At 50.7% G+C, this 20950-nt stretch overlaps 1 protein-coding gene across 4 annotated transcripts in view; it reads left to right on the top strand.

Moving 5' to 3' along the window:
- The first annotated feature begins 2980 nt into the window (after window positions 1-2980).
- Window positions 2981-20950, top strand: part of DRD2 (dopamine receptor D2) — a 29375-nt gene continuing 11405 nt past the window's right edge. For all 4 annotated transcript variants that reach the window (XM_040085252.2, XM_040085249.2, XM_040085251.2 and 1 more), the window contains exons 1-2: window positions 2981-3565; window positions 20335-20535. In XM_040085252.2, the coding sequence (XP_039941186.1) occupies window positions 20366-20535 (170 nt within the window). In that variant the 5' untranslated portion in view covers window positions 2981-3565; window positions 20335-20365. The remainder of the gene's footprint in view (window positions 3566-20334; window positions 20536-20950) is intronic.

Genomic DNA, 20950 nt, shown 5'->3' with positions numbered 1-20950 from the left:
TTGGGGTTTTATTTTTCACTTTTTGTGATACCTGAGCAACGTTTAGCAGCGTGTGTGTGATGCGCTTGTACCAATTAATCGGTGTTAAAGGGTGTGGGTGGATCTTGTTTGTACAGGAGAGGGAACTGAGTGCAAACTGAAGGGGTTTGCTCTGAAAACCTTCCCCATTTTTATTGTATTTGTTGAATGTTGGTGCCAGAAGGAGACAGGCAGAAAGCAACAAAGGTGTGATAAACTTGCAGGGAAGTTCGTTCTGTAGTTCAGGACTGGCCCTTAAAAGCCCTGTGCCTTACCCTAGAGGCGTCAGAAACGTTTCCTCTTCAGCATTCGTGGCCAACTGCTCCTCATGTTAGAGAAATCAAATCGTCACTCCAGACCCCAGCGCTCTCTTCAAAGCTTTCCACACCAGCAGCCTGTGACAGAGCAGTAAATAATGAATTATCTCACTGTCAGGGGCTGATATTCCACTGATATTCCCTTTTTCTGTGGTGTGGTGCAGTGCAGGAGGCGCCTCATCTCCTTCCACTCCCCGAGCTGCTCTGAGCCTTCTGTTACAGGAGCAAAAAGAGAACACATGGCAAGGAAACAGAACATTCAGGACGTTTGCCAATATTTGCCCCAGGAGCAGCACTCCACAGACCAGAAAAGCCCCGAAAAGAAAAGATTTTGCTCCTTATGAGAAGGTTGCACTCGTGGGTTTGAGGTTTCATTTTGTTTTGGCTTTGGGTTCGGGGCTGGTTTTCTTTTTTCGATTGGTTTTTCTTGTTATTGAGCTTTATTTTCTCCCGTGATTCATCTGACTCTGGGGCATTTATTGAAATCCTTGATACGAAATGTAAGGGAAATGAATCTCACTTTAAACTTCCTGAGGACATCTCCATCACCTGATTAAAGTCTCCTGCAGATTTTTCCAGCTCTTCCCATTACAGACCCGGAGACAAGGTGCATTTCTGGCAAAGGCAGATGTGATTTGTAGCACATCTCCCATCAGACCAGCCATTATTTTAATCCATCGTTTTCCAGGGGAAAGAATAAATGCTTCCTTCCTTTGGTAGGACTGAAAAACCCCACACAGAGATGAGTTTTACAAGCAGTTAAACGCTGCAAATCAAAAGGCCGAGGCAGATGGCAAAGAGTCAGTGAGACTCAGAGCTCGTCCATTAAACTCAGTTCTCAGTTATTAAATTGCTCCTTTCCTGACGCAGACTGGAGTCGATTTCCTTATGGATGGAAAATAATCTTGTGATACAACTGGGAGCCCAAGGATCTGAGGAGAGGACAGGCTCTTCTTGGCCTCAGAGAAAGCATAAACGTCTCAAAGAAGTCTTGTCGGCCCATTACATAAATATATTTCTTTTGAGGCGAGCAAAGTGTATGAGAGGTTTTTGCTGTCCTGCTTTCCAGAAGAAATAATTGTTCTATGCTGAGCTCATTTGGCTCCCTTGGCGTTGCAAAACTCACATAAATCGGAGAAAAGCGAAAATATTGCAGTAACACTTGGAAAGTTCAGGAGAATTCAGCCTGACGATGACTCAGAAAGTCAAGAGTGTGCACACAGCAATTCAGGAAGGCAACATCCCAGGAGATTTAGATTTCCACCATCCACAGAGGTTGAAAGAGGCATTTGAAGTCCACTTGTTTGGAGAAAACCCCCAGGAACTGAATTTCTTTCAAGCCTCACCACAGAGATGGGTTTCACTCTGTTCTCTTCTTGTCTAGGGCTATTCGGTAATAGGAAAAATACATTCAGAAAAGGTTTTGAGCCTTTACTGGGAAAAAAAAATAAAAATAGGAGCTTTCTTAGGAAACACCCTTGAGATCGGGGACTGCTAATGCTCTGGAAGTGAGCTGGTTTAGGGATATTAAACTACAAGAAGATGTTAAAATATCGCAACAGCAGCCACACTTTCAGGAAATGGTTTCTCTCGGTATTTGAATTGCAAAGAGATCTCTTCACCAGCACAGGGAGTGTTTAAACAAGGAGCACTGCCGAGAATTCCAGCCGGGGTTTTTAGCAAATCCCCAGGACGTGCTGGCACTGGGAAGGATGCGGTGCTCTGTTCCCTCACGCGGGAGGTTTACGAGCTGTTAACAGTGGCAATAACACCTCCAGCCCGCTTGCTCGCACAGAAATCCCGAGCTGGCCGCAGCTCCGTGCTTTCCCTGCCGGGCCAACAGCTGTGCACACGGGGACAGCGCTAACCTTGGAGCTCAGAGGCTGCCAGCGCTCCAGGAGCACGCGGAGCATCCCTGACAGAGCATCCCTGACCGATATCCCCGGCTGAGCATCCCTGACAGAGCATCCCTGAGCGATATCCCCGGCTGAGCATCCCTGACAGAGCTTCCCTGACCGATATCCCCGGCTGAGCATCCCTGACAGAGCATCTTTAACCGGGCATCCCTGACAGAGCATCCCTGAGCGATATCCTTGACAGAGCTTCCCTGACAGAGCATTCCCTGACCGAGAATCCCTGACCGATATCCCTAACCGATATCCCTGACAGAGCTTCCCTGACAGAGCATTCCCTGACCGAGAATCCCTGACCGAGCATCCCTAACCGATATCCCTGGCAGAGCATCCCCGGCTGAGCATCCCTGACCGATATCCCTGACAGAGCTTCCCTGACAGAGCATTCCCGGCCGAGAATCCCTGACCGGGCATCTCTGGCAGAGAATCCCTGACCGAGCATCCCTGACAGCATTCCCGGCCGAGCACCCCTGGCGCTCACCTGGAGTGCCTGCGCGGGGCAGGGCAGCCCGCAGGGAAGGGTTCTTCCCCCGCGAGGTGTTCCTGGGGGTGGGAACCCATCTGGCTGCTCTCTCCGGGGCTGCGGTGGGAGCGGCTGAGCCCCTCCAGCCCCCCCGGCCCCGGCCCCGAGCTCCGCCCGGCGCTGTCCCGGTGCCGGGGCCGGTGCCGCTCCCGCATCCCCGGGGCTGGAGCCGCCCATCCCCGCCGGGGAGAGTCCGTGGGATTCGGGGGAGGAAACTTCGCCCCCTCCCCTCCCGTCCCCTCCCCGCAGCAGCGGCAGCGGCAGCGGCGGGCGAGGCAGAGAGGGAAGCGCTGCGGGAATTCGCATCCCGCGGCCGGCCGAGGGAGCTGGAGTGGAAACAGGTTGTTGGGATCTGGCCGTGGGAGGAAGGGGCGGCTCTGCTCAGCCGCCAGCCGAGCCTGGGCTCTGGGAAATGGAGACGGAGCCGCTGCCTCGCCGGCCGGCGGTGTGCTGAAGGGGATGGACAGCGAATTGCCGCGGGGGAGCCCGGCCCCGGATCGCCGCTGCCCGGGAGGCCGAGCCCGTTCCCGAGCTCCTGAAGTTCCAGCGGTGCCTGGCTCAGCCCGGGGTTAACCGCGGCGAGTTCCACCCGCACCGCTCCCGGCTGCCGGGGGTCAGGCAGGTGATTCTCTTTCTTTCCGCTCCTCTGCTCGGGCGTGAATGCTGAACGCCAAAAAGTCAGCCTGAAAGCCCGGGAGAGCTTGGGAAAAGCCGCGGTGGAGAGTTGTGGTGTTTTGGATATATTTGCCACGAAGTACTCGCGCCTCTGCTCGGGGGATTCGCATGGCTTGAAGGTAAGAGATTCGTGTCGTGCTTTCCTTCCAGAGACGGAAATGTTGTGAATATCCCGGTGAGGGAACACAGACGGCAGTGGCTGCTGTGATCACCACCGCCTAGAGATGTAAATAAAGACAGGAGAAAAAGGAAAATATTTGTCATTACACCAAAAAGAGCCATTAAGCTGTTCCCCTCCGCAAGGGAAGAGGTGAGAGCGGGTTTTCAAACTGAAATTCAGGCTGTCTCATTTCTCCATCACTAAACCAACGACTGCAGAGCAACAAACAGTTGTTATTGTATGCTAAGGAGGCATTTGGAGTTGCTAAGAAGCTCGGCTCGTTTTTAGAAGTTTGATGTTTAACGTTGCTCTCACATCAGCACGATGGAGGGAGAGTGACAGGGAGAAGCGGAGGAGGAGGATGTGTGGAGAGGGTCTCATGTAGGTACAATCCAGTTCCCCAAGGAACAAGGTTGTTCAGCCAAATCATTTCAAGGAAAACACCATTTTTTTTTTTTCTCCCTAACCACACTCATTTTTACTTTTTTTTTCCATCTGGTAAGGCAAAACCGGCATCCTTTCAGTGTTAATGCTCAGCACCAGTCCTGATGTAGAGCAATCCTTCCCAGTGGAGAACAGGGATCTGTCACCCTTTCCTGAGAAACCCCTGGAAGGAAACCTCTCAGAAATCCTCCTCTGAATGCTGTGTGAGGTTTACAGTCACCTTTGTCTCGATCTTAATTAATTCCTTTTCCACTGCCCCCCGAGTTCTAAGTTCCATCCAGCTTTTTGAAACCAGTGGAAAGTGCGGCTCTAGGGCAGGGAATCAAACAGCAGGATGGTGCTGGGTCCTGCTCAGCGCTGGAGGATTTTTTTGGTCCAAGCTGTTGTCTGTGGGTTGTTTCTGCACAAGATAACACCTCCCCGCTCGGAAATTCTCGCGTCTCTCTCCCATCCCGACTTTCCCACATGCCAGGCACGGAGCTGCAGAGTTCCCAGAGTGTGGAGCGTGAATCACTGCTCCTCGAGGGGAGCTCCGGGTGGGAAAGAAAAACCACCTTGGGTTGTTTTATAAATAACCAGTGCTACAATAGAGCTGGTCAGGGAGGTTACACACACACAACAGCGTGGGATGGGTTTCCTCTGTGCTCAGGGTTTCATGGAATTATTGTTCTACACACACACAGTGGTACGAAGAACTCACAACCCTGGTTTTTATCTCTTTTGAAGTAATTGTTTGTAGTAATCTAGAAAAAAACCCAACCTCTTGGCAACATTTCTGACTCCATCAACTTAAGATCGCTGTAATTTTTGTTATTTCCTCCCCAGCCTTTTCCTTCTTTTCCCTGCTGCAGAAATTCCCTTACGTTCAAGCCTCCCTTCCCTACTTCTGAGCAGAGTTTCATAAAAGAATTTCCTACAGATCTGTGAACCACTGTGTAAAATCTGCTGTGCTTTCCACATTTCCACCTAGCTGCCGTGGGCACGCACACGTCGTGTGTGGAAATGAGGTTCGCTGTCACACTGGAAAAGAAAATGTGCAAGTTTTGGGCTTCGGAGAGAAGCTCGTGACACCACAAAAGCAGGGGAGCAGTCAGTGCAGGTATATTTTAGGTGACATGGGCTCCTAAAGAGCTCCTTCCCTGTGACACTCTGCTGCTGTGTCCCTGCCACCCTGCAGGAGAGGCTTGGGCAGGGCTTGGATGGGATGAGTGGCCGCACAGCGTCCCCCGTGCCCACCCTGACGCTGCTCCCGCGCCCCAAATCTGCCCGAGCTGAGCAGGATCCAGCCCCGAGCCTGCAGGGCCGTGGGGGCGGATTGATTTGTCCCCACAGCGGTGTCAGGAGTGGCACAGCGTGCCCCCGCGGCAGGCAGCAGGACGCAGAGTGCACTCGATGTGCTCGAGAGGCAGACACCTGCCCGCGGCCGCGCTCGGCTCTGCCCTAATGGCATCTCATGGATTCTGGGATTGTTCCCCCTCCCTGCCCCGGCCCAGCCTGGCTGCTCCCGCAGCACCAGGGCCTGCAGGCACCGGGCAGGGGGTAGCTGCAGGGACACAGCTGCTGGAGAGGCAGCTGGGGCAGCAGAAACGCCTCGCTCGGCACCGCGGGGCAGCTCGGACCCCTGGCAGAGCCGTTCCCCCTCTGTGGCACCGGCCTGGCGCTGGAAGGGCCATTCCCTGGGGGTTCTTCTCCTGGAACCCATCCCTGGCTCTAAACCAGCAAATCTCCGCCCTGCCATCCTCTGCTCCCTTCGGCTCGGGAGATGCAGGCCGAGCTGATGGACCCTGAGCTGGGAGGGACCCACAAGGATCGCTCTGTAGCAATAACCAGACACAATTTCTCTAAAACAACAGCCAAAAAAACCACAAAAAAATAAAAAAAAACCCCAACCCTTTGAAAAACACTTATCTCCAAGGTTTTTGTAGCTCTCCAGTTACCAACGGGATGGATTTGGCTCTCGCCCCTCACAATCCTTTCAGGATTGTTCGTTTTCAATTTCACCCTCTGTGCACAAATTCCTTATGAACACGGAGGAAATCTGGGACTCAGTTTTGGATTTTCCACATGCCCAGAGCTGATATTCCAGTGCCAGGAGGTGCAGGACAGTGAACACTGAGCTGTAAAACCTCCTGCCACGGGAAATCTGGATGCAAAACGTTCCCACAAATGCTGTGGACACCGGGGAATTGCAATTCCAAGGGAAGGAACTCCACAGATTGTTAATAAATGCACAGAAACCAGGCTGGCACAGCAAACAGTTGGGTGGTGGGGGAGTGTTTGCAGAAACATCACAAACATCGCTCCATTCTCACACTCCTGCCCAGGCAAAGGCAAAATTGCATAAAAAGATCCCAGACTGGTGGGAACTCGGCCTCCCAGGGTTATTTTTTTTTAAGGCTACAAGAGAAAATACAGTGGGCTGAAGGACGAGATTTACTCAGGCTTGGAATATGGGTTTGGAAAGCTTTGTCTGGGATCAAACTTTGCAGTCTTTCACAGCCCAAAACTTCCAGTAACTCCTGAGGAGCGGGGAGGGAGAGCAGTGAGCGCCAGGGCGCTGGCAGCGAGATCCTTTGGGGAAGGGGGAGGCAATTGTTTAAGTCCTGTCAGATGCATCATCCCCTGGGCTGTTACAAAACCAACCTATAGTCAATCTGAAGTGATTGCTAATAACCACTAACTCCTCTCCCAATTGTTCCTCTTCAATCGTGTTTTCTCTCGCTGTCCTTCACCTGGGTATTTTTAGCATTGTAATTTTTTTTTTTTCCCCGTTTTTTTGAAGATGTGACTGTGTGTTCAGTTGCTGCTTCTCTGTACATCCCTCCCAATTATCCTGGTGGGTATTTTTCTCTCAACCCCCCAGAACGGGTTTATTTCTGGTTTACTCTTCCCTGTTGGTTTCCATGTGGTTATGTGGGAGGCTGCACTTTCTTTATCGAAGCGGAGAGCCATGATTAGTCCATTCAGAAAATGTAAATGCAGCCTTATGTGTTCTGGAGCGCTGGGGAGAGGCAGAGACTGCAGGAGCAATAAAAGCTGCGATAACAGAGCGCAGCCCCGAGCCCTGCAGGGCTGCCCCAGCGCAGGGATGGCCACACTCCACATTCCTGAGGGAGAAAATAAACCCACCGAGCCCTCTGGGGAAAGGGAATCACGGAGGAACCTGAATGACAGGAACCCTCTGCAGCCTGTGCCGGCCATCCTCTAGCATTTGCAGCTCCTTTCTGTCTCATTTAGCCCAAATTTCTCTGTAGCCCCCTGGGCTGCTCTGGTGTGAGGCGTCCCAGGGTCTGCAGGCGCTGGCTGGCTGATGAGTAACACACACAAAAAATACAAATATTCCGTTCTGCTCGCTGCCCCAGGATGCCAGCGCTGGGGAAGGATCAGCAAAATCAACAGCGCTGAGAGTGCTCTGTGCAATCTGCAGCTCCGGGGAGAGAAATGAACCCTTCAGCAGCAGCAGCTCAGGTTTTTCAATCAGCTCCCCTGAATGCCGCAGCTGACACACTCCAGCAGAGAACTTTGAGCTATTACCTAAAATATGGCACCTTGCAGATTACTTGTCTAAACGCCATCCTATTTTGACATCTCAGGCAATCTGGAGCTTCAGCAGAATTAAGATTCTCTGCAACAAGCGCTCTCTGACCCCCGGCCCCTTTGTATCTGTTTATCTCAGGCTTTTGCACCTTCGCATGACAGCTGAGAGAGATGCGATTATCTCTGGGATTGCCGGGCTCTGGGATCGGGTGGCCGACACTTGATCTGTTTTCTCTGAGCACCTCTTGGTCCCAGCCTTATCTCCACCCTTGGAACCCACCCCAGAGAGGGGCAGGACACCTCCAGCCTCCTGCTCTCCCTGAGGTGTCCCCACACAGATCTGGGAGGTGAATTTTCGTCACCCGGGTTTGAAAAGCCACAATTATAGAGAACTCGCTAATTTAAAAGCCTTTAAAAATAGAAACACCCCCCCAAATTCACATACATATTGTTGAACAGGAAGAATCACTCATGTCCCAGCACATGAATCATTCATCACCCCCATGAGGTTAAGGACGCTCTAAAAATGTGTTTGTGAGTACTGAAATGGTGATTAAAATAAATACTACAGGAATACTTCAGCCCACCATGTCCAGGCGTGTGTGAAGCTCCTTATTTGCACTTTCAACTCTAAGAATTGGAGGGTTTCTTTTTTTTGCCAGCAAGGGAGTCAAAAAGTCAACATCAGGATTTCCATGTGAGCAGAGTCCTACATATTGGTTTATTTTTGTTTGGAAAGCAGGTTGTGATCTACGCCTGGGGCCTGTGCTGTAAAACAGGAGCTTATTACAGCATGACAGTTATTATCATAAAGCATCACCATTATTATTATTATTGTTGTTGTTATTATTTTGAAACGGCACAAAAGGTACCAGCGAGATTCAGGTCTCTGCTTATCTTTCCTCTCTAGAAAACCAGGCTGAAAGAGGAGACTTTTCCTCAAATTTCCTCAAATTTCCTCAAATTTCCTCAAATTTCCTCAAATTTCCTCGAATTTCCTCATTTTCTCCCCCCTCAAATTCACATCTGGAAGCAACGCAGGATTTAGTATTTCCAAGGATAGCAGCGAGGGGTCTGCTGGGGACAGAGCTGCCAGGTCAGGGGGACCCCTGGCTCTGGATTTATTTCCAGGCTGAAGACGAGGACTGAGAATAAATTCCAGCCCATTTGGCCACGTGCAGCTCCCACCCACACGGATTTCCACCCACGGACCGGTGCGGGGCTCCCTCCCCGTGCGCCGCAACCGCTGGGCACTGCTGCCCTTCCCGAGCCTGATCACTGGGACTGGCTCCATACGTCTGGAATTGCTGGGCAGGGACAGAGGCAGGGCCCCCTGGAGCTCACCCAGGCCTGTGGAAAAAGCATTCGGAGGAGAAGGGACTCTGAGAATCCCAGAGGCTGCAGCACAGCCAGAGCTCGGGTGGCACGAACGCCTCCGTAGCAAGATCAGAGGGGATTGGGAGATTTTCCTGTCCTTGTGGCCAAAGAAAGTGTGCACATAGAGCAAACGTGGTGGGATGAGGCAGAGCTTCTAAAATATCTTTAAAAAAGATTTTTTTTTTACCCCAGGGTTGGTTCTGGAGAGCAGAAAAAGGGCTGGCTGACAACTCCTCAGCCTGAACTGTTCCCACTGGAAATCCAAGACCAACCCTTGCACAAAGCCTCTGCTTCTCATCCCCCAGCCCCTGCTCCCCCAGCAGAGCCCAGCCCGGAGTCCCTCCTGCATTTCCTGCCAGAGGTTTCCCTGATGGAAGGAGAAACCCACGTGCAGTGCTCCGTTCTGTGGGAGGACGTTTGTCTACGTGTGATGTCTGGAGCCTTTGTTGTCCTTCCCAAGTGTTATTTTTATTTATCTCAAGATTTATTTTGTTTCTCTCCCTCGGTGTGAAGGGAGAATCAATTAGGAAATCACAGCCCTAACAGAAAATGACAAGGAGGGATAATGATGATAATAATAAAGTCAAGATTCTTTTGGGCTACACTTTGCAATTTAATTTTTCACCATTGAATTTCTGATTGGGGAGGCCCGAGAATCACAACCATCAGAATTTAGCTTAAGAAGCATCGTTTGTAGAGACAATAAACATATTTTAGAAAAAAGAATGAAAAAAAATGCCAAGCAAAGAAATTACTAAAGAGAGAGTTCAATAACTTGCACGTCCACCAGCTTTCAGCATTCCCATAAAAATATTATCCCAAGACATCTTTAATGTGTCAGGTGGGACAACACAGTGACCACTGAGATTACAGAGCAAAGCACATCAGTGATTTCTTGGGGATTTAGAACCGCAGGCTCTAAGGGAATATTTATTTTCGGATGACCAAGACTTGTGCCTGCAGGAGGCTTTTCTTGTTTCACCTTCAGCACGTTGGGCACCTGCCTTCAGATCACGATTTTAGTCTCTGCACCCTGCGATTTTTATTGCTGATGAATTAAACAGCCCCGGGTTTAGTCCTGCCTGAACTTCCACAATTACTCGTAGCCAGCACCTTAATTAAAAACATTAGAGCTCCTTGTATCGCTTCATCTGAAAGAAAATCCGCTCCCTGCCAAGCAGGGGGAAAATATTCATGGCTTTCTGGAGCCCTGCTAATGACTTTGTGGATTAAAGGGAGAAGGAAGTCGTACGGAATTCACTGTCCCTGTCACTGGATTTAGGGATTGGCTTCATAACGGATGGAGTGCGCACTTCCCAGCAGGCTGGAAGTTTTGCTGACTGGGTAAAAGTCAAATAAAATTCAGGAGAGCAGCAGCTGAGTGTGTGCAGTGATCCCAGGGCTGGGACAGAGCCAGAGAAATTCCTCAAATCAGCCAAAAAAAAAAAAAAAAAAAAAAAAAAGAAAAAGGAGCACTGAAGGTTCAACTCTTTTCCCTGGCTGGGGATTTGTCAGTGATGCCACCAACAAGTTTTGTGGAATATGGGAAGAAAATATTTGTCTTTCTAAGGGTTTTTTTTTGGGCAGAATCAGCCTCAAACCATGAACTGAGCAAGGGATCCTCTGTCAAGAGGAGGAGAGCTGGAAATTCCAATCTGTTCTCGGGCTGCGCTCCACACAGGAGCTGCGGCACCTTAAGGAGCTTGCCTGAATTTTAATGAAGGCTTAATGGGAGAAGTTCACTGGAAACAAGAGAAAACCCTAAACCACTTTTGTAGCTTTTGTTTTGGCTCAGGCACGGGCAAAATAGCCACGATTTCACCTGGAAAATAGTAATGATTTCATCTTGAAAATAGCCATGATTTCCCTTTGAAAATAATCATGATTTCACCTGGAAAATAGTAATGATTTCATCTTGAAAATAGTCATGATTTCCCTTTGAAAATAATCAAGATTTCTCCTTGAATATAGCCAGGATTTCACTTTGAAAATAGCCGTGATTTCCCTTTGAAAATAATCATGATTTCTCCTTGAAAATAGCCAGGACTTCACTTTGAAAATAGCAATGACTTCACTTTGAAAATAATCATGATTTCTCCTTGAAAATAGCCAGGATTTCACCTAGAAAATAGTCAGTGGTACCACACACGATGGAAGCAAATTCTTTCCACTACTGGAACTCACTAAACCTGAGAATTTAGGACGTTGTGTGCGACCCCTCTGCTCTTGGGAAGTTTGATTGACCAGGCAAACAATTCCAAAGGCCAGGCAGGGAAAAATATTCCCCTAAAATGCAGAAGAAAAATACCCCACAGTGTGACCAGCTGGGCATCTTTCCTAGGGGAACTGAACAATAATTCTTCCCCAAAAAAGTGATTTTTGTGGCAGAGGAAGGAGCGGGAAATAAGAGAATTTGTGGCTCTGTGGGTGGGGTGAAGCTGAAGAGAGGCACACGATGATGCAGCAGCGGAAGACAGAGCAGGGAGGAACGAAACCTTGCAGATGTAAGAGGCAGAGAACAGTTCTGTGCCTCTGGAAGCCACTTGGGAAGGTCAGGGCAAGGAGGTCTGGCAAACAGTAGCGGTGGAGAGGCCCCAGGGCAGAGCAGGAGCCGCAGGAATCTCCAGGATAACAGATGCTGGTTTCCAGAGCTGCTGACCCAGCACAATTCCAGCAGGGCTCAGTGCCCACGCTGGCAGCAGCTGGAAAGGGACAGATCCAGAACGAGAGGTGCCTTCTCCTCCTCTCCTTCCCCTGCAAAGATGGGTGCTGGAAGGGTTCGAATGGCTGAGCTGGCTTAGCCCAGGGATTAAATGATTAAAGGTCATTAGGATTTGAAATTTGAGGAGAACTGGATGGAGGAATTCTTCTGGCCTTCCCTCAGAGACTGGAGCCTGGCTCTGTTCCCTCGCCACGAGGGACAGCACAATAATTCATTAAGTGTTTTCCCGGAGTTTTAAATGCAGGGAAGCGGCAGTGGAGCAGGGGGGAGTCACGTCAGAGCTGTGCTGATTGACACGTCCTCATCAAAGCTGCTCAAAGGGACTCGGTGGCAAATCACGGATGGTTTGGGGCAAATTCCCACAAAGCTGAGGAAAAGAGGGGGGAAAGGAAAGGGGGGAAGGAGCTCTTCTCTGGAACTCGCTCCTTTTGGCAAACATTTTTGCCAACAAGCTCAGGGGGAGCAGTGGAAAGAGCAGACATTCGGTGGGCGCTCGGTGACATAAGTGGAGGGCAAATATTTGATGGCTTCAATCTGAATTATTATTATTTACTTTTAATAAAGTGTGGCTGAAGGACTCAAGAGCTACAGTATCCCTGTGCCAGGTGCTGCATAAACATGGAAAACTGGCTGGAGGGGAAGCAAAGCGGGTTTATTCAGCCAAGGAATTAACACAGCCCATTTCTGCAATTAAATTGTTTTACACTTCAAATGCCAAGTACCAAAATGTGGGCATTAGGCAGACAAAAACAAATAATGGGGAAAAAAAAAAATCCTGAAATATTTGCCACGTTTTATCCAGCACTTAAAAGTAAATATTTTGTTCAAATTCCAGCCACTTCTGTACATAACTAAGGGGGGGTGGGAAGAGATTCAACCTTTCCAGCTCCTCAAAAGTCACACAATTGGCTGTGTGACTGATTAAGGGTTATTTGCAGACACTGGTGGATGATCTCAAACACAGCACAGATTCTAAAGGAATACAGATCACCAGCATTCATGAAGCTGGGAATTTATTAGATTAGTCAGGGGCTCAGATCTCATCAGGGAGATTTGGCATTAGGGCACAGATAAAGGAATTATGAGGAGGAAAAAAAAAAAGGGCTTTTGTAAAGAACAGGATGTTGGGTCTATAGCAGTGCAATATTTAATAAGAACCAATATTTTCCAGGCTGAAGAGCTGCCTCTGACAGAGGCCATCCCTGTGTGAGAGCACAGGGAAGGGATAAATCCTTCCCCTGTAGCCTCTGAGTACCGAGATGTGCCCAATAATTCCGGTTGTGTGTCCAAAGCTGAAAGCACAGGGTTTTTAAAGCAATGGTTTTTAAAAAGCCATTCCTGCCCATCCTCTCCACCCAGCCGAGAAGGGCTCAAGTGGGCTCTGTCTGGAGCAGCTCCAGCTTGAAAAATTCACCTGTGCCAAATGCAGCAGAGATCAAAGCTCGCCCTGCACCCACAGATCCTGGAAGAACAGGAGGAACCCGAGGCTCTGCTCCAGCAGCCTGCCAGGCAGGAGCCAAACCTCTCCCGAATTCCAGGCGGGCAGGGGCACTGCCGGGCTTTCCTGGGAGGAGATGCTGCTGGAGGGAAGTATTTATACCCCAAACTGGTCCTGAAATGGTTATTCATGGGAAAAACCCCAAACTGAACAACACAAACCAATCCACTACGACCCCTCCTCGCTGACCTTGCAGGGTGTGGCAGCTGAACGTGTCGGAGCGAGAAAATGCTCAGACCGGAGGGATTCTGATAAAACCGTGTTTGGTTGCAAGCCCTGAATGGAGACAAGGCCTTCATCGCTGATTTTAAAGATTCCTTTAAAAATGGAATCTGCTTTTTATTGGCAGAGGGACGGGTTAAAGGAAGTTACAGGAGCACTCCTCCCCCTCTAGGGACGGCAGCACTGAATTCTTCCCATCCGTGAGGACTTGCTGACAAACCTGGGAGGATGGGGTTTTTCAGAGGGCCTGGAAGCAGCAGGCAGTGAATTCCCAGAGGAATTCATCCTTAAGCCATCCCTCTGCAGGGGTTGCAGCCCGCTGTGTGCCCTGGGTTTCAACAGGGAGGGCAGGAGCACAGTCCTGGGAAGGTTCTGCTCCATCACAGGGCTGAAGGACAAACGCTCTGGGAAAAAACCTCTTCCCTTTCCTTCCTGCAACACAGATTCCAACTCAGGCAAAAATTCCATAGGGAAAGAGGGATGACTGAAGGAGCAACACTACAAATAGAGAAGTGCGAAATCTGCCTCAAAACCAGGGCTCAGCCTTGAAATTCTGGAGTCACAGGGCACTGGGATTGTCCCGGCACCCTCTCCCAGAGCCAGGAAACCCTCTCCACATTCCAGAGAAGGAGCTGAGGCTCCTGAGGGTCTCAGCTGCCGGGGAGGGGTGGATCACAGCCTGGAGTCGGTGCAGGGAGCTCTGAGCAAGGCGGTGGTCGGGCAGGGAAGTGCTGGGAACAGAAAACACTCAGAGGCCGCGGTGGCAGCGGGGTGCTGTCACCCACAGCGCCCTGCTCAGAGCTCTGCGGGGATATTTCTGAACCAGGAGTGAGCAGCCGCTGCAAGGAATACACCTTTGGTCTCTTGGATGGCAATGGGGAGGCAGGAGGAAGGCAGAGGACGAAGATTTATTTCCAAGAGGCTTTTGGGAGGAGCTGATGGCAGAACTGTTGGTTGGACAGATAATGAAGGCTGCAGCGTTGAAATTAGAATCCAGCCCCCTAAAAGCTCCAGCCTGGGCAGGATTTTTGTCTGGAATTCTGCCCCTGTGGGAGCAGGGGTGGCCAAACCTCTGGGCTGGTTCCTGCAGACCGCTGAGGGGATGTGGAGAGAGGAGCTGTGCCCCCTCGCAGCCCCAGCCCGTGCCCAGCAGCGCTCAGGTGTAATTACTGCCAGCCCTGTGTCACGGCTGTCACCTCCCCTGTCACCTCCCCGCTCAGTGCCCGGGGGAGTCGCGTTTATTTAAAGCCACCAAAGGGCTCTGTCGGGCGATTCTGCGTCAGCTGCTCCTGCGGGAGCCCAGCGCAGGGGATGGGGTTTTCAGCACCATCAGCAGTGTTTTCTCAGGTCAGGGAAGGGTTTGCAGTTATTTCCCTCATTCCCAGCCTCTCCTCCTCCTCCTCAATGCCCGCAGAAGCTGTTCCCCGAGCAGAAATGAACAGGAAACGGTTCTCGCTCAGTGCCAGCTGTTCCACACCTTCCTTGCTCTCCAGGGAACCACGACCAGGAACCCACAGCAATTCTGGGCTTGCATGCCAAAACAAGACAGCGAAACTACTCCAGCAGATGCCTTTTTCCCCCCTCCACAAAACCCCTGAACAGGGGAACAAAGCAGCTCCTCAAACACATTTTCTCCCTTCCCTTTCTCTTCCACCTCCTCTCTACTCCGAAAAAAAAAAAAAAAAAAAAAAAAAAAAAAAAAAAAAAAAAAAAAAAAAGGTGTTATTTCCTTGGACTGGAATATCTTTGTTGCATTCTCAGTGGAGCCCAGCAAACACCTTGGGGACAGGAAGGATGTCAGTTTGACGGTTTCCTGTGGCCCATCGATTCCAGAATTCCAGAGGAAAGCGACAATATTCGGGGAGGCAGTGTTCTGTGCAAATCCCACTTAGACATTGATTTGGAGAGGATCTGTCTGTGAGCAGCCTCGGCAGCCTGATGGGCACCTCTGGGCAGCTGCAATTAGCAGGAAACATCCATCTGGCAACATCTGCAGGCAAAATCCCTCGGGCACAGCGGGTGGGGGCTGTCCTGAGGCTGCTGTGGGACATCTCCCTGGGGGATGCTGTCACTGGTGGCTTTGGCTGCTGTCTCCCTGTCGGGTGCACACCGCAGCCCCAAAATTGTGCCTGGAGTGCAGAGGAACGTTTGGGCCCTGAAAGCTTCATGTGACGCCCTAAATGTGTCACGTCCCAGGAAAGACCTCAGGGGGATTCCATACAGAAGCGAAGGCTGGCTGGAGATTTGTCCCCAAATCTTTACCAGGGATGAGAGAGACGGCGCCTGCCGCTCCTCAGGATCAGCCCTGCCAGGATTTTATCCCTGGAAGTGTTTGTAAGCAGAGTGAAGTCCAAGAGGAGGCTCTCACCTTTGCTGTTTCTGAGAGAAGAGAGGTTTCAGGCGCTGCCAGAAGGGGTTTTGCTGGGTGGAGAACATCCCCCACTTCCCAGGGAGATCTCTCTGGTGCTTGTGTGCCACAATTGTAATTAGGGGATCCACCACGAGACAAATATGGGCAAACAAACGTTTTTCAGCTTGCTCTCTGACAGCAGAGCAGGGCAAACCTCTGCCTCAGCGCTCCAGCCGCTCTCCCTGTGAATTCCAGCAGCAGATTCCCTCCAGCTGCAGGAAAACTGCTCCCAGCCGGGTTTTGCTGGAGTGGGAAGAGCAGGAGCAGCAGGGATGAGCAGCAGGGTGCTGCTGCTGCATTGCTGCCACCAGGCACCAGGCTGCAACCTTGCAGCCCCGTCCTGCCCTTGACCCTGCGGCAAATCCATATCGGGATTAGCTCGGCCACCCTGGAAATCCCTGGGGACTCTGCGTGGGAATTAGAGTGGCTTTGCTGCCCTTAATTCAGGAGGGAATTTGTTCCTTTTTGGGCTTTTTCTCCCTCAAACCATGACTCTGCTTTCCCTCTGTGCAGGATCTTCACCAAGGCCAGAGCCAGGTGCTGTTTGTGCCTTTTCCCTGTGTTTTTCATCCCTTCCCTCTCCCTTTTCCCCAGGAAAATGCAGCTTTCTGGGCAAAAGCCCCCCCTTTTCCAGCTGGCTCTTTAAGTGCCTCTTTCTTCTCTGCTGAGGAACTGTCAGCACCAAAATCAAGATTGCTCCTCAAAGCAGGACTGAGAGACTCACAGAACACCTTAATGGCCACCAAAAATGCTTCCAAATGCTTCTGGGGCTGGAGAGAGGAAGGTTGTTTTTAGGATTGAAAACTCGAACTCTCCAAGGCTGGGAACTGGCAGAGTTGTCCATGTAATTGTGGTTTGTGCCAGGAGGATGTGTACAGGATACAGCCTTTAATTGTGCGATCACACAGTTTTAATTTCTAGCTTCGGGTGTTTAAGTTTCCCTTTTCCATGCAAAATAGTCGGGGCTTTTCTTCTGCTTCGTTTTCCAAAATTGAAACTTTTTTTTTTTTTTAAATAAAAACACGAAATATTTTTGCTTTTAGAGCATTCAAACATTACCTTTTAACTTTCCACATGGTGCACATAAGGACAAAAATTGTTGCCGTGAAAATGGTTCTATTTAAAGAAAGAAAAATCTCAAGGGAGATAGAGAAGGAAATGAAAGGGAGTTTTGATTACTTTATCCGGGGATTTTCACACCCTCCCTAACCACCACTGAGGAAATTCCTGATGAATGGACACAAGAGATGAGCTATAAATGACTCCTCCAACTCCACCAGGGAGCCTGGAAAAGGCTGGAATTGCTGAGCCCATCTCCCTCTCTGTGGCTTTTCCTTCTTAAAGCCAGTTTTATTCCTGCAGTCAGGGCTCAGAAAAAACCAGCACAGGCCCAAGGGGCTGATCCTGCCCATCCCAAACCTTTCCCTCGTCCCTTTTACACCTCAAAGACGCTTCTCCACCTCCCTGCCTTTTTTTTGCCTTTTTTCCCTCTGTCCCACCCTGCATTTTCTGCATGGTTCTGCCTCCTCGAGATAGTTTTGCATGATGAAAGGGCAACAGGAGAAGAGAAAAAACTGTTGCTGTATTTAGCATTGATTTTTCCCCTTCACTCTGAGTCACAGAAGCTAACATTTAATTAATTTCTGACACTTTGACAGCTCCTAAGAAGACATTTGTAGAGCTATCAAGTGCTGCTGATAGCACTGTCAGACAGACACTTTTTGAATTATCAGCTATTAAGGACCCATGTGCAACAAATTTCCAAGGATTATTATCCAAATTGTTCTCTGAATGAGAAAAGCACACAAAAGCTCAGTGAAACATAAAGAAACCATTGTTCCCAGGTGAATTTGATATTTGCAAATGTTTTGCTATTTTGATCACTTACGTGGTTTAATAAATTGAAGTCGCTTTGTCTTTTATTAAAGGAAATTAAGTGGCCTTGGTTTGGGGCGTCTGAGAGCTCGGCCAGATTCCCCAGTGCGGCTTTCACGGGGATATATTGGGAAATATGGAATATTTGGTGCGAGGAAGGGCTGAGCAGGGAACGAGGATGCAGGGATGGAATTGTTTAGGTGGGAAAAGCCCAGTCAAACCAGCAGCAGCACCGTGAACCACAGCCCCAGCGCCACATCCACAGGGGTTTGAGCACCTCCGGGGCTGGGACTCCACCACTGCCCTGGGCAGCCCGTGCCAACCCTTAACATGGATTTCTTTTCCCAATAAAATCCAACATAAACCCCCCCCGGCACAGCTTGAGGCCTCTGTGAAAGGCTCAGGTGTTCCCAGTCAGGTGTTGGCATTTCCAGCTCTTCCCGCATCACTGCTGGATTATGGAGAGGTCAGGAAGGATTTCTAAACAGAGGGGTTCTCAAATTCGAGCCCAAATTGCTTCTGCTGCGTGGAAATCCCTTCCCTAAGTGGGACAGAGATGTGGTGAGGGAATATCCATCGTTCCAGCCCTGCCCTGCTCTGCAGTGAACCCACCTGACCAAGAGCCGAGACATCCTCCCCACACAGCCAGGAAAAACCTTTCCCAAAAACACCCTGCAAGAATCGCTGCAAACATGGAATTGGCTTTTTGTATCCTGGCACCAGAGAGAGACCCCAAAACAGCAAGAGCCAGAGCTCCCCTCTACACCCCACAGCCTCCTTTGGCCTTGGCTGTTCACCTCCCCCAGCACAGAGGAGCTTTTTGTTGTCTGGGTTTCAGTGAATGACACACGAACCTCTGTCCCGGCAGCCGAACTTCTTTAGGATATTGTGACAGCACAGAGAGACAGAAAAAGTCCAAAGCTGCTCACAGCGGGTGAAATTTCCACACCAAACCTTCCACAGGTTTTAAGGAACTCCACAGAAACCCCATGATTTTTTATGTTATATCTCTGGAGGAGTGCCCAGCACGTGGCCATTGGCCAGGGAATGGTGGAGGGCGTTGCTGTGGTGACAAGGTTTTCCAAGGAAAACCAGGAAAACCATGTTCCCAGTGCCAGGAGCTGCTGAGGGCTGTGTCCCCGCCACGTCCCCCTTCACTGTCACCTCGCTGTGAAGGGGCAATGGCAGAGGCAGCACAGCCCAGCCCTGACTGCCAAGCTGCTGCTGTCAAATTCCATCACTGTCACTATTCGGGTCTTGGGGTTTAAAATTTATTTATTTCGCCCCTGGAGGGGGAAAAAAAAATAATAAGGAAAAGACAAAAGAAAAAATAAAATAAAAGGAATACAGCCCAAAGCGCCTTGAAGCACATGGAAAATAAACAAAGTGGGTCATGGCACTTCTGCCCTGAACTGTGCACACCTAACAGGGAGCAGGGAATGCCAGGGGACAAAAATATCCCAGGCTGACCCAACTTTAACACAGAGTGACTGACCCAGAAACCTGGGGGTGAGCTGGAAGTAGAACCCAGCTTCTGGAATCCCTGCCTGGATCAGCTCTGCCTCCTGTTCCCATCCCAACCTTTCACCCAGGGCAGGGAGAACAGGCTCTGGGGAGAACAGGCTCCAGAGAGAACAGTCTCCAGGGAGAACAGGCTCCAAGGAGAACAGGCTCCAGGGAGAACAGGCTCCAGGGAGAGCAGGCTCCAGAGAGAACAGGCTCCAGGGAGAACAGGCTCCAGGGAGAACAGGCTCCATTGAGAACAGGCTCCACTGAGAACAGGCTCCAGTGAGAACAGGCTCCATTGAGAACAGGCTCCACTGAGAACAGGCTCCACTGAGAACAGGCTCCACTGAGAACAGGCTCCATGGAGAACAGGCTCCACTGAGAACAGGCTCCACTGAGAACAGGCTCCAGAGAGAACAGGCTCCAGAGAGAACAGGCTCCGGGGAGAACAGGCTCCGGGGAGAACAGGCTCCGGGGAGAACAGGCTCCAGTGAGAGCAGGCTCCAGGGAGAACAGGCTCCGGGGAGAACAGGCTCCGGGGAGAACAGGCTCCATTGAGAACAGGCTCCGGGGAGAACAGGCTCCAGTGAGAACAGGCTCCGGGGAGAACAGGCTCCAGGGAGAACAGGCTCCAGTGAGAGCAGGCTCCAGGGAGAACAGGCTCCATTGAGAACAGGCTCCAGAGAGAACAGGCTCCAGTGAGAACAGGCTCCAGAGAGAACAGGCTCCATGGAGAACAGGCTCCATTGAGAACAGGCTCCAGAGAGAACAGGCTCCAGAGAGAGCAGGCTCCAGTGAGAACAGGCTCCAGGGAGAACAGGCTCCAGAGAGAGCAAGCTCCAGAGAGAACAGGCTCCAGAGAGAGCAGGCTCCAGGGAGAACAGGCTCCAGGGAGAACAGGCTCCAGAGAGAACAGGCTCCAGAGAGAACAGGCTCCAGAGAGAGCAGGCTCCAGTGAGAACAGGCTCCAGGGAGAACAGGCTCCAGAGAGAGCAGGCTCCAGTGAGAACAGGCTCCAGTGAGAGCAGGCTCCAGGGAGAGCAGGCTCCAGGGTGCCCCTCGAGCGTGGCAGCAGAAACCCAATTTATTCCATTTTTATTTTCCACGCTGACCCAACCTCCGACACCTCTGCGGCAGGGCGGAGCTGGCAGCCGGCACTCGGACCCCCATGGATCCCCTCAACCTCTCGTGGTACGACGGGGACAGGAACTGGAGCAGGGCCCTGAACGCGTCGGACGCGGCGCAGAAGCCGCACTACAACTACTACGCCGTGCTGCTCACCCTCCTCATCTTCGTCATCGTCTTCGGCAACGTCCTGGTGTGCATGGCGGTGTCCAGGTGAATCGTGAAAACCCCACGAGGTGGCGGGCCAAGACCCTCTAACTAGTCACAGGTGGAAAGTGCAATGTTTTATTGCGGTGTTGGGCAGAATGGGAGTTGTCTCCTAGAGTCGTGCCCGCACCCTACAAAGCTCTTTGCCCTCTGCTTGTTTATTTCCCAACGCCTTACAGGCACAAAATGTTTATACATAAGCATAATCCCAGCACCTGCCGCTCCCTGCTTTGTATTAAAATGAGGTTAAAAGTCCTTCAAACCTGCGCAATTCTCTCGAATTGGGTCGGTGGTCGTGGAGGATGAAGTCAGGAAAGTCTTCATCACAATGACCTTTCCACCTTCGTGTTGCTGGGGGGCCTTTGTGACCTTCTGGCATGAGCCAATCCCTCCTGTTTTGTGATTAATTAGCGTTTAGTCC

This window comes from Hirundo rustica, chromosome 23, assembly GCF_015227805.2.
Source record: "Hirundo rustica isolate bHirRus1 chromosome 23, bHirRus1.pri.v3, whole genome shotgun sequence".
Taxonomy (NCBI): domain Eukaryota; kingdom Metazoa; phylum Chordata; class Aves; order Passeriformes; family Hirundinidae; genus Hirundo; species Hirundo rustica.
Note: the sequence above shows the minus strand (reverse complement) of the source record. Positions and strands in the feature narration are given on the sequence as shown.